This window comes from Peromyscus californicus, unplaced genomic scaffold (assembly GCF_007827085.1).
Source record: "Peromyscus californicus insignis strain IS unplaced genomic scaffold, ASM782708v3 Scaffold_1__1_contigs__length_55948999, whole genome shotgun sequence".
NCBI lineage: Eukaryota > Metazoa > Chordata > Mammalia > Rodentia > Cricetidae > Peromyscus > Peromyscus californicus.
Genome location: NW_026294492.1, coordinates 22,480,761 through 22,494,501, shown reverse-complemented (window position 1 = coordinate 22,494,501; position 13,741 = coordinate 22,480,761). Strand labels below are relative to the sequence as shown.

General features: G+C 43.3%; 1 protein-coding gene across 1 annotated transcript in view; it reads left to right on the top strand.

Moving 5' to 3' along the window:
* The window catches only part of Alk (ALK receptor tyrosine kinase), a 716,558-nt gene that overhangs the window by 518,244 nt on the left and 184,573 nt on the right, over window positions 1-13,741 (top strand). The window contains exon 5 of the mRNA XM_052746220.1: window positions 3,938-4,065. Coding sequence (XP_052602180.1) covers window positions 3,938-4,065 — 128 coding nt within the window. The remainder of the gene's footprint in view (window positions 1-3,937; window positions 4,066-13,741) is intronic.

The window sequence follows — 13,741 nt, the reverse complement described above, 5'->3', positions numbered from 1 at the left end:
AGCCTCTGGTCTTAAAAAGCCATGCCAGTGATCCCTCTAGCAATGCCCGGTACATACACCCTTCTCTGTGATTTTAGCGATGAAAATTCAATTGACTGGGCAGACCGATCCATAGGCTATGTTGACTCTGATCCTCGGGACCCAGGAGCAGTACTGGATTTTATTTGTGGCTAATTCAATGTATGACCTTGAACATATCTCCATTTCTCTGCAAGAGCAAGACAGAGCCTCTTTGCGTAACTAGATCTGTGACTGAAGACAGATCACTCTTCTCCAAACTAACTCTATGGGATATTATTTGTGAATTGCAGCTTCCAGGGTTTTCATAAAATGTCGTGTCACCAGGCGTCCTGTGAAACGCTAGAGATGTGTAAACATCAGTCAATTAAGGCCCATCGAGAACTTGCCTCTCAATGGCTGCATTTTGCTAATGAAGAAACTTACACCCAAGAAGGTGTGGAAAACTGTCCAAGTCCAAGCAAGCCCCAAACCAGAAGCAAATACTTCTTCCCTCAGGTTAGAAATAGACCTTGGTATTCATAAACCAACCCTCCTGGCTTTTTTGTTTGTTTATTTGTTTGGTTGATTTAGAGGGTCTCTGATAGCCTCTGATTTATTCATCATGTTGCAATCACTGAGCAAAAGTGGGTGGTCAGGGTTTTCCTCGGAAAAAAAAAAAGTCATGCAAATCGGAGACATTTTCTCTGCTTGAGAATAAAATTGGTGGAAAAACATGCCACATTTATACATTTTCAGAAAAGTATCTCATTCAAAGTCATCAGGCAAATGAGAGGCAGAGGCCGGATGGGGAACTGGAGAGTTCCAGAGAGACGTGTGGAAGATAATGGATGGTGACAGGCTGTCCATGCAATCCTTCTGGCTTCCTAAGGTCCAGGTGGACGCCCACCCTGTCAGATTGATTGATTGTAGCGCCCGTCCTAGCATGTCACCAATCCCCAGCACATGGATACAGTTGCACATCTGTTTCCAGAAGGTTCTAGGTCAGAATACAACCTTTTCCCCTTTCAGCATAAATTGAGTTGCCAACAGTCAAAACATGGAAAGTGGGGCCCTAATGAGCCAGTTTTGTGACCACTGGGAGGTAAGCGAAGGAGACGGAAGCTGGGGGAGAAGAGAACTCAGATCTGTTTTTCACTGGGCTTTGGGGCTGTCTCTTGAACAAATCTGACCCTAGGTACGAGCTTGCCCTTTCCTAGTCCCAGCTTCCCTGGATATAAAATACATGTTTGGCAACTGCTCGGAAAGTTATTAAAGTTGTGGCAGTAAACTATGAAAGGCCAGAGAACTTCAAGCAAAAGTTATTGCATCGGTAACTCAGAAACTAATCCCTAAAACTCCTGACACGTTTATCCCGAGGGCGAGCGCCAATCCAGAAATGGAAATCATTATCAAGGGCCACTGTGTACCTGGAATTAAAATCCATCATTCCTCGGAGCACAGAGCTGAGATTTGGGACGAATAGGAGAATACTTACACCTTTCAAGACCATCTTTCCTTAAAACCAGAGCCCTTTTATGCTTCAGAAGAACACGGCAAATTCTGTATTCTCTGCTTACTTGTTTTTCTTTTCCTTAAGAACCCCTCGTTACATTTTTCCTTTCAAATATTTCTTTCTTTGACAGTTCCACATTTAAACTGAAAAGCTTCCTTTTCCTTATTCAATTGCACTGGTTTTATTTGGGATGGAAACCCTGCTGGGTACCGTAACAGAGAACAAGCTTTACAGCGGCAATAATCCCTTCTACAGCATCTATTGTGGGGAAACTTAATACACTTTTATTAAATGGCTGAAGACTTGACTCTAGCGATCTGAATTAACTACAGAAAAGCATAAAGACGGAAGAAAAGTCCTCACTTCGTTCAACAGACATCCACTTCATGCCCCACAACCCCGCCTAGCAGGAACCCAAGACAGAAAACTGCCACTTGGGAGACACCTTTGAGAAGGGTCAGTATTGCCTTAAGCAATACCGTTTTCACCAAAAGTGAACCAAGGCAGGGCTGGGGAAGTGTTTCAGTTGGCAAAATGCCTTCCAAGCGAGAACAAGGGCCTGGCTGTGGATAAAAGGTCTGTGTGGCATCTGTGTGCAAAGGCAGTGCTGTGAAGCAGACACAGGCAGATCCCCAGAGCCCCCTGACCTGCCAGTCTAGCCAAAATGCCCAAGTCTAGGTTCCATGAGAGGCCCTGTCTTACAAACTGAGGTGGAACATGATTAAGGAAGATGCCCAGTGTCAACCTCTGACCTACACACACACACACCCCTACATGCATCTACACAGACACACATGTAAAAGAAAAAGACGGAAAAGAAGGAACAGGTTAGGCTATTAGTAAGAAAATGCAGAAATGAACCTTCAGCCTCATTGCGGTAAATGAGAGTACACTTCAGAGTTTTAAAAAACACGTCCTTTGACCCTGATTGTAGTAATTTAGGTAACTACACATGTAGCTTTAGTCCAATCATGGCAGAGAAGGAAGCAGAAGCAGTGTCCAAGTTGTTAAGAACACAGTCAGTAAATGAGAACCTCATCGGTACTTATTGCCTCCAGACAGGCATTGAGTGGGAATGTGCAGTCACAGACAGGCACATGTGGGGTGGTGCCACTGTGTACAATCACAGCGAAGGCTGTACACTGAGGTGGTGACTATGGCTGTCTCCAGACAACGGATGCCTGGAGTTATTTGAATTTTTGGAATTGCTGGAGACTTAATTTGATTCATTTTACTATTTTTATGGTAAGCATCACTGTATAGTTTGGTGTGAGGGACTAAAGTTTTTCAAACAAAAATTTAGTCGTCCCCCGCCCCCCACACACACATTCAATATCCCTTGCCTTTTATATTACCATACTTAAGCCCAACCTAGTAGTGAGAAAATATAGAATATTGTAATGATCTCGTGGTATATACCCAAATCAAAAACCTCTAATTTATATGCTTTAATTTATCAAATGATGTTCTTTCAGTGAGAGCAATTTATAATGTGCTAATTATACCTCAATGTAATTGTTTTTAAAGAAAGAAAAAATAATCCAGATAAGTTCTGTTCCTCACAGACTATTATTTAAATATGCAATTATAAATGAACACATGCTCTCTCCTTCTCTCACTCCCTCTCTCTGTCATATATATATATATGTACATATATATATATATATATATGTATGTATGTATAGTGTGATATATATCTGAGTCACTGTTGAAAAGGAAATTGGATGTTCCAATAAGTGACAGGAGGCTATCCCAAGAGGTTAATAGCCTGAGCACAGTGTAAGAATGTTCCTTTAGCTAATCCTCTGCTCTCTGGCAGGGTCAGCATCTGAGATCACAGACGGATGCAGAGCTCACCATCTAACCTGCTTCCATATTCTTCTGTTTGCACTGTTTCTCGGAGTCCATGTCAATCTTAGATACCTTCTACCCCAAAGTACATGCTTCAGTGCACTTTAATTTTACAGCCGTAAATAAATAGTTCTCACTAGCTTCCCTTCAGTAACTACACAGCAAACCTGGGGATGAGGAGACTTTGGGCATGCCGAAACCAAGTATCGTTTCAAAGAGATAATTCTGAACAGGCTGGTAAACTTTTTCTGCTGCCAGGATGTCTCACGGATGAATGTCCTTCCTCTATGAGACTAGTTACAGAACTACTTCAAAGATTTGCAATTGTCTAGAAATGCCACTGGCTACAGTAAATTTGAGAATGGGGTTTCTGAGTTCACTGGACAGGAATGAAACAGATGTTTACATGTTGAGGGTCATTGTCCTCAGTCCCATTTGGGGGTCCATCTCTTGGTACCCAAGAAGAATGTGATACCTGAACTCACTGCAGAGAAGTGACCCTCTCTGCAGGTTAGACTGGTTTCTCATCACTGTCTTCCTATGCTTTCCTCCTCTGCCTTCCAATGCATCCAGCTGGACTGTGCTGCATGGAAGAATCGGGCGTCCAGAGAACCCATTTCGAGTGGCCCTGGAATACATCTCCAGTGGAAACCGCAGCTTGTCTGCAGTGGACTTCTTTGCCCTGAAGAACTGCAGTGAAGGTACGTGAATCTGTCTTTGTCTTTCTCTCTCTCTTCCCTCTACAGCCTGTCTTGAATGCTTCAGTAATTGTATTTAGCTTGAATCCAAAGTCTGCAGTGATTAGGAGCTGATTCTGAGCATTAGCAAGTGCGCCATAGCCCAGGCGATCAATTGTCAAAGAACTCCAGAATAAAGTTGTAGCTACTTATCTTAAAACTTTATCAAATGGGCTAGAGAGATGGCTCTGAGGTTAAAAGCACTGACTGCTCTTCCAGAGGTCCTGAGTTCAATTCTCAGCAACCATATGGTGGCTCACAACCATCTGTAATGAGATCTGGTGCCCTCTTCTGGCCAGCAGGCATACATGCAGGCAGAACACTGTATACATAATAAATAAATAAATCTTTTAAAAAAAACTTTATCAAATGGAATACAGCCTTTCTTAGATAATATGCTAGCTTAATTTCTGTGGTGACAATGCCTCCCCCTACTTAATAATATTTTATTATAAGAAATATAAATGAACACCAAGGAAACAGAATAGTACATGAATCCCCATCCAGCAGCCTTAGCCCAACTTAGCAGTTATCAACAGTCTGTCCTTTTGTTTTACCTACATCTCTATTCACCTCCTGCCCTCCCTATAACTTAATGGTAATCACTATTTGGCTTTTTCTGGAGGTAAAATTCAGAAGTAATTTTATTGGTTTTTGTCTGGGCTCTTGTTAACAGACAACACGGGAAATGGTTAGATGTGGAAATTTATCTTATTTTTGTGCAAGCCTAGTGGGCATGGCCCACTGTGTCATTGAATTTCTTTTGCTCAGATGCCACATTGTGACTTTACCTCAAGGTAAGCTTTTATTCCTTTTTCCTTTTTACCTCGGCGTCCAGGAAACCGAACCAGATGCAATACTCCATCGCAGTATTCAAATCTTTGTAGGCCTGTGATGAGCTTTTCTTCTCCCGTTTGCAGGGTTTGAGTCTCCTAGCCCGGTTTTCAGCATCCTATTTTGTATGCACGTTTCATTAAACATTGTTTCAAGTGTGCATGCAAAACAGACTAACACAAACTATCGGTAGCTATGTGAGGCTGAGCCCCCCTTGGTTCATCAGAAGGCCCCCTGTCTACCGGAAGCATCTTTGATTCCTTCCCAGATGTAGAGAGTAGAGGAGTCGCTTTCATTGCTGCTATGATGCTCCTGTTCCTGCTTCTGCCCAGAGGTCCACGGAAAGATACTCTGGAGCAAGGAAGCTGTGACCTGAGCATCCTAAGAATGAAGCATGGAAAGAAGCCCGTGTGGTACTTCTAGACCTTAATTCTCAATTTAGAATATTTGTGAGCAAGCATGAAGGCCCCTTCACAGAGGGTCATCTGCTGATAAAGGCCTGGGTTTGAAGCTTGTGCTCTTAGTTGTGAGGTGGGACAGTGACTCTATACTCCTTCTGTTACGGTGACTCTCCATTCCTCGATGGCCTTGCAAGAACGTTCACAAGTGAATTTTTTTATTGGTCTTGTTTTAGTCAGAACTGACTTCTATGTGGGGGAAAGAAAACTCATCATGATGTGATAGACTGAACTGGTTGTAGTGGAAAAGGGTGGTTAACCTGTGCTGTGAGGGAGTGCCTGAGGAGCATGTGGTTTGGGACTGAGCCAGGAGTGTGCGTGAATGTTTCCACATTCTTGAACTTAAGGATCTGTGAAGGTCTCTGGACACCATCAAGCTTCGCAGATGTTAAGGGTCAGTTTCATCCAAAAGGCACCCCCAGTTGAAATGTAACCGGTTAATGAAACTGCCACACAGAAAAGACATAAGTTTACACAAATGGCATAATCCCATTTGAAGAAAGAACATCAGGAAAGAAAACAATTGAGCACAAAGGCCCAGATATCAGGCCCAACACAAAACACCGCCAGCATGCCTGACTCTGCAAAAACTCTTTGCATTCTCAAATTAAGAATTTCAGTCAAGTACACAGATGTTTTGTCCCTTGCTTTGCAAGCCCCTCTCACCTAGAGAATTCTTCCCCTGGGGCTTGTGTTGCGTGGCAGTGAATCTGTTACAGAGCTTAAGCTTGTTCCTCGTCTGTTTCTCCATCCTTGCAAAACCAAAGGACTTCACCTCCTTCAGTGATCTTTCATGACTCAGAAAATTACCTCTGCAGGGTACCCTCTTCTACCTCTTCCTGGTCAAGAAACCTGGGGAGGTCCTTACAGTCCAGCTACCTTCCTGTCTGTAGGCCTGGAGGCTTCAAGTCCAAGGACAAGATGGTCTTCGTGGGGAAACAGTTGATCTGTGCACCCCTCCCCCTTTTTCTACCAAGAACACATTAGCTACCAACGCACGAGGAGGGTCTGTTGTGGGCATGTGAGAAAATACAGCAGAGAACAATGATGTTAGAACGTTCTGAGCACTTCCATCCCTCCTCCCACAATGGAGCAAGTTCAAATGATGTAGACAAGTTCCCAACATAAGAAGCATCCCAAGACTGCATTCAGGTGTTTAAAATTCAAGGGGATTTAGCAGGATGCTTCGGTACATACTTGAGAGCTGTGTGTTATAGACAAGTGCCTGTGTTTTCTGGGGTCATGGCTTTGGTTAGGTCATGAAGGAGAGGAGGAGAAAAATAATGTCTTTGAGGTGTAGATAGAGCTGGTGACATGCTAGCCAGGGGTATAGATGGGTCTGCAAGTTGTCTAGTCTGTTACCCAATTGTAACTTGACCCCCCCCCCATAATGAGGGACAGATAAAGTTTGAAGGAAAACACTGCTAAATAACTACACATCTTCCTTGGCCCCAGTGAGCAAGAGCACTGGTTTAGCTCATCTGGAGAAAACTAACAGGAGATGTTGGGCACAATTCTCCCTGCAAAGGAGACAGCAACTATCTGTGGTGTCTTCAGGAAGACAGATGTACCCATTTCCTCTTTGAATATTGACATCTGTCACAGTGTGTACACTCAATCGGTGCTCAATTAATGCACACCAATGTTGATGGGGCACTTACATATGCTATGGCTAAGTGTCCACCCCCCTTCGTGTGTACTGTCTCCCACAAGCTTTACAGTAATGATAGATAGAAAGCAGGGACATGTCTCATCTCACAAGCAGGAAAACTCAAAGTCACAGGTGTTTCAAAACCTGCCAAAATCTCTAAAACATAGAGCCAGACTGTATCCAAAGTTGATCTGATCACAAAGCCACTGGTTCATCCTCGACACTCTCTTGCCTTTACAGACAATGCAGATGCTGGAGTGTGATCTGTTACTGGATGCCATAGAATTCCCTCAACTCCTTCCTGCTCCTCTGATCCCTACACTAGATTGACCAGAACAATGATCTTACTACCGCCTTGTATTCTATCTGTGCCCACATGGGTACTACATTGCCGACTCTTTGTTATTGTTTGTTGGTTGATTTGTTTGCTTCAAGACAGGGTTTCTCTGTGTTGCTTTGGCTGTCCTGGAAAACCAGACTGGCCTAGAACTCAGAGATTCCCCTGCCTCTGTCTCCCTAGTGCTGGGATTAAAGGTGTGTGCCAACCCCACCCAGCTGGCTACTTTGCAGACTCTTGAATTTATCCTTCAGACTTCATTTTCTTAGCCATATGCCTTATTCTTCTTATATCCTTTGTGTATACTGATACAGACTTTAGCATCAGCTAGGTGGTCTCCCTAAGACTACTGCCCATCGTTCCCACACTGCAAATCTCAGTATTTCCTTTCCTTACAGTCCTTTCAATGGGGCACAGGTAATCCCTTATCTCCTCCCATGTCAGAAAATAATATGGGGACTGTGCTGTACTTCCTTGCTCGGGATGTGTCATTGGAAGCTACAGAACTTCTGCTTGGAAGATTTTGATCTAAATCTAGCAGTTGTTTGGCAATTAGTCATTGGGGGACCCTAACTTGAGGTTTAATACATTGTCCTTTATTTCTTTGGTCGCTCAAGGGAGCAGTTAGCACAGTGCTAAGCACATAGGAAACAACACATAAATGCTTGTTGACAGATTGGTTAATCAATGTATTAATAAATAGTGTTCCTGTTTTATAGCTTAAGGCTAGTGCAGGGAACCTACTTCCAAAAGAAGGTAGCTGTGAGTTCAAATTGCTTGGAATCGGGTGTTCCCCGGAAAAGTTCGTGAAAGAGCAGTTTATACATTCAGTATGGCGGAGGGGGACATCAACCTCCAGAGACACCCAGATATGGGCTCCCTTATCCCACTCACAAAAAGTCTTTCATTGGCGGACAACCCAGAGAAGGTCACTCCCCACACACCCCCCCCCCCGACTTCAAAGAGACCCCTACATAAACCACACAACACAGAGTAAGCAGGACCAGATCCTGGAAATAGAGTGAACAGCATCCACACAGCTCTGAGCAGCTCACAAAATACACATCATCGTAAACACTCATTTAGTACTTCCTAACACCAGGCCCTGCTCTGTGTATGTGTTTCTATTAGTTTCCTTCATCCTCGCTCCAGTGCTGAATGCTGTGTACCATTATTATTACATCTGTTAGTTGGATGGGGAAATTGAGGCCCAGCGAATTAAGTCATTACCCCAGAGTCACAGCTGATAATTGCATTGGAAGCCATCTGGCTCTTAGCTGCTTCCTAAGGAAGGTCACCACTGGAAGGGTGACAGAAGACATCCAGACAGCCTCTTTCACTGTATGAAAGTGTAATGAACAAAAACCCAGAGCTTTTCCATGGAATGTGATATATTACATTACCGACCAGACTAATGTACTTTACCCTTCCATCTCCTTTGATCTCAGTGTTTCTAAGAAATCAATTCAGCATTTCCCTCACCCTTCCTAGATTGTCAAGGGCCTTTGAGGTGCACCCCTGCCTACTGGTCAAAATGAAAATAAAGAACTGTGAAAGTCCCACCTCTGTAAAACAAGGAGGGAGCCGCAGATGACTCCAGCGGGAGCCTAAATACATCTTATTCCCAGCTCCCATAGTCCCCTTCTCGTTCATGAACCTGCGAGAAACACATCTGAGGTTTCCCAGCCCAGGGCCATGTTCAAGTTGCTCACAGATTTCTCAACCAAAAGCAATCTAGGTCCCTTACATTACTGATGCCTCCAGGGAGAGTGTCATGAGGACTTCGTTCACTGACTTCACTGGCTCAGAAAGGAGAAGGGACTCAAGAGAACACACTCAGTGTTGAGACCACAGTTGCCTGGAAACATGTGTCCTCAGGGTGGGAGATGTGCCCATATCTTAACTTCCCTGGGACTGCCTTGAAGGTACTTAAACTACACTCGTGGTTTGAAAACTGAACCCGCATTGAAAAGTTTTCCGTTGGAGTCTAGTCTATAAAGTTACACATGTAGAACTGCCATAAGAAATAAGGGCCAGAACCACTTCTTCTATAGGCTGACCTGCCCCATGATGAGGCTTCTGAAATACAATTTGAGAACCACTAGACGGCTTGGTTTTCAGCTCTTACGTTATCTAGGTTTTCTGATCCTGTATGGTCACATATAAAATATGAAAGCCCAAACCAGTTATACTCCATACCTTGTTTGAATACTTTCAATATTAAGACAATTTTTATGAGGTGAATTCTTTCCCATGTGGATCCTTGCTTTGGTGTGCTGGCCATAAAGTTAGTATGATGTTCTCAGAAAAGGTTGGTGACTTATGCCATCCCGCCCCATCAATGATGATGAGGGACAGTGGAGAACATCCTCCTTAGCCCATGAGGGGATAAGAAGAAGCGAGAGAAGCCAAACAGGCAAGTTCAAATCATTGGTCAGCCATGTGAAGCCAACCAGAATCTGGGGTAGACTCCAAAATCCAGCTGGGTGAAATGAGGGATGATTCCATGGACTCCTGGCAGACTGGTCCAAACTGGGCCTTTTGGGTTCCATCAGCAAGCAGTGCCCCAGCAGGGCTCTCAAACTGTTCTTGTACATGGAGATTGCGGTGGCATTCTGTCTTGGGGTTGCCTCCCTTTCTGCATCAGACTCATCATCTATGCATCCACTGGTCCATCTGCCTGTTCATGAAACAGACATTTACCCAGGAGATAGAAATCTCAGTACCTACTGACCCTAATAGACAATTGTTTTGTCTAGGGTTGAATCTGGTATGGTGGCTTTAAGATCTTCTATTCTACTTTATACGGACGTTGCTCCCCAAAGGACGTCCCTGCTTATATTTAATTTGCACCAGCAATATCAAGCAGCTGCTGCATTTGCAGAGATCTCTTCCTCCAAATGAGCTCCACTGTCCCCCTCAGAAAGATCATGGAATAACACTGAACCAGCAATCAGAAAACCCAAACTTAAGTCCCTCTCCCGCCTCTTCATCTCCAGAGACTAGTCAACCCTTCAGATCGGAAAGGACATTAAAGGTCTCCTCCAGAATTGGCACATTGACTGTTTTTTAATTGAAAATGGGAATAGCAATATGTCAATAGTTTTCCTGGCATGGACCTCTCTTTCTGAGGGTCAATAAGAAACCGGCTTAGAGAAGCAACATAAAGGATGCCATGGGCTGCCAAACTTCTCTGGGCCTCCATTTCCTGAGGCCACTTAAAATGAGCAGTTCTCTCCTTGCTTCTCAGTTTCCCATGGAGAAGCTATCATTCACGGGAACAATTTGGCCCCCTGCATAGCTTGGTGATGGTGACTAATGGCCAAATGCACAGTAGGTGATAAAAACCACATAAGACCAGTTGGAGAGGTTCCGCCAGCCGGGCTGGTCACTTCAAGGGACTGAGTCAACTCTGCAAAGATTGGGTCTGTTCCTTGGAATTGAACAACAGAGGAAAAACTGCAGTCACAGCCTCCAGGGAAACCCTTTTTGTAGTGGATGAACCCTATTTTCAAAATGCCCCTTAACTCTCTATTTCCAAACTCTCCAACCTCTACTATCAAGTAGGCTGTGTCACTTAAAAGTAAGCATTGAGATTATGTCAGGCTAGGGAAATGGCTCCGTCAGTAAAGCATTGGGACCTAAGTCCAATCCTCAGAACCCATGTTGAAAATAAATAAGTTAATATAATAAGAAATAAAGGGCATGATGGTACGTGCTTATAATCTCACCACTGAGAAGCAGAACCAGGAAGATCCTTGGGGCTCACTGACAAACCAGCCTAGGCAACCCATTGAGATATGGGTTCAGAGAGAGACTCTGTTTCCAAAAAAACAAGCTAGAGAAAGATGAAGGACAAGACCCATCGCCAACCTCTGCCCTCTGTGTGCAAGAAACCCCCCCCTCGTGTAAGCACACACACACACACACACACACACACACACACACACACACACACACACCACCCACACAGGAATGTACACACATATGCACACACACACAAGTCATGATTTCAACCAGCTATTGAAATCTACTCCCATTTCCCAAACACCTCCCAGCTCCTTCTGTGCATGCTCTGCAGCACGGGCTGTCCTCTGCAGCCATCACACGTCTTTCAGATCTCAGCTGAGAGACTATTTTCTGTCTCGCTGCAGAATTATGTTTCCATGCTTTTCTATTTTAGAACAATCCACTTCTCTGCAGAGTTATTTATATGTCTCACTCAATAGATGCTAACTTCCTAGAATCAAAGTCTTTTTTTTTTTATCCCTGTGTCTCAATTAGCCACTAAGAGTGCTGTTTTCATGGTGAGTGCTCAATAAAGGTTTGCTTATCCTAATGTAGGAGGGAGATTATGGGCTTTTAAATCAGACCAAATGAGTGTGGAGCCTCAGCTCTGCCGCTTACCACCTTTGTGAGCTTGGAAGAGTTTCTTAAATCTATGGGCTTTGTGGTTTTTTTTTTTTTCATCATTAAATGGGCTAATAATACATAATTATAGCTTTGTTGGGAGATTAAAACAGATATTGTGTGCAGAACTCCTAGCCAGTGCCTGGCATGATAAATACCACTGCCTCCTCTCTCTAGCATCCCTTGACTAAGCTGAGTCTCCTCATCCTGGAACCAGAGCAGAATAATTCTGCACAGCTATCCCAGGGGGTGTTTGCAGAGTCCCACCCACCTTCTGCCTTCCATCTGCGCCTTGTCCGAGCCATGGGGTGGAGAGGAAACTACCTCATTTCCAGCAGCCTCTGATAGCCTGGATCAGCTTTGTGATTTCAAAGGCAGCCAGTTCCTCTTTCCCCAACATCCGATGCTTTAACCTCTGATAATGTCATTTTCTTTATCACTTTGTGACCCAGTCCCTAGAAGTCTTTGTGCCTTGCAAAGAATTAATATTGTTTAATCCTGTGGGGATGGTTGAAAATTGGGGAAGTCCTTAGACATGCTGTTCACATCGCCCCTTTACAGCAGATTGGAATCCAAAGCAGTCAGCCAGAGCCAGACCATAGAACCAAGAAGGTCTTTCGTTGGCTTCCCTTGCCCTCCCAGTGAACAGCTACTTTGGCAACAACTTCCTTACTTTGGAACAACTTACTCATAATCACTAATAAAGCCAATTACAAATGTCCGTCGAGTGCTTAGGAACAGTAACGATTGCTTGGGTTACTATTTTAAATATTGAACCATTGAAACTCACCCTAAAATGGAGGCTAGATCCAAAAGGAGTTTTTAAATATAAATAAATAAAAAATGAATGTGCTGAGGTCATGGTACTCCCAGAAGAAAATTACTTTCAAATTACAACTACATAAAAGAAATAATTGAAAAGATTAATCACACTAAAATAATTGGTCTATTTTACAAGTAATTTGGAGCACTATTCTGTCATTGACATCGATGTCTAGTAGTAAAATAGTAATGAATTTCATTCTCTGACTAATGTATTTATTTTATTAATGGTACTAAATGGTGTTGTTACTGCTTATAAATATTTCATAACTTTCAATTCATTAAAATGTTCAAAGAATTTCCAAAAGTATTTATTAGTTTTAAATCGACCTTAGTATTCAATATGCAATTGCCACTCTGTCTTGGTAATTAAAAAAATTATTGTTTGGGGTAATGAAAGCCTCTTTGAAGGTGGAGGATTAAGCCCTAGTTATTAATGAGACTAATGCACCAGCTGGTGATATAAGGGGCTTAGAGATCTATTTCCTATTTAGGTCACCAAGGACCCTGTGCAGCCATTTCTTAAAATCTGTGGCTGAAAGGTAAATGGGGACCAGAAAGGATAAGAAAATGTCAGTTCAACATTGTTTTCAACCCATCTCTTCTTTCATGGTCTCTATCTCCCGCAAATAGCAGGTAGTAGCAGAACCAAGCCTTTCAACCCCACTTCTCTGCTTCTTTCATTGTCTAAAAGAAACCATAGTTACAAAGTGAGACCCTATCTCAAAAAGAAAAAGAAAACAAACAAAAGAAACCATGGCTAGCAAGCAGAAAGAAATGCAAGAGATACAGGAACATGGACAGAGCAAAGGGGATAGGATCTGGGTATGGAAAACATGGGTCTGATTCCTGAGTCCCATGGGTGATACCTGGGTCATCAAAATGTGATGTGTCTGTTTTCCTAATGGCACTGTGTGTGTGAGAAATGAAGATGGCAATACATACTTGAGTGTCGGTGTGAAGAGCAATTGTGATCACGTGTGTCCCACCTGACATGGTGTCTAGAATTAGTAGATTAGGTCTACTCCTTCCGACCTCCAAATAACATGTCATAGTATGGTGGACTCAATGGCTTTGGTAGTTCTTAGCTCATAGGAAGGAGACATCAAGAAAAAGTGAGCCAACAGG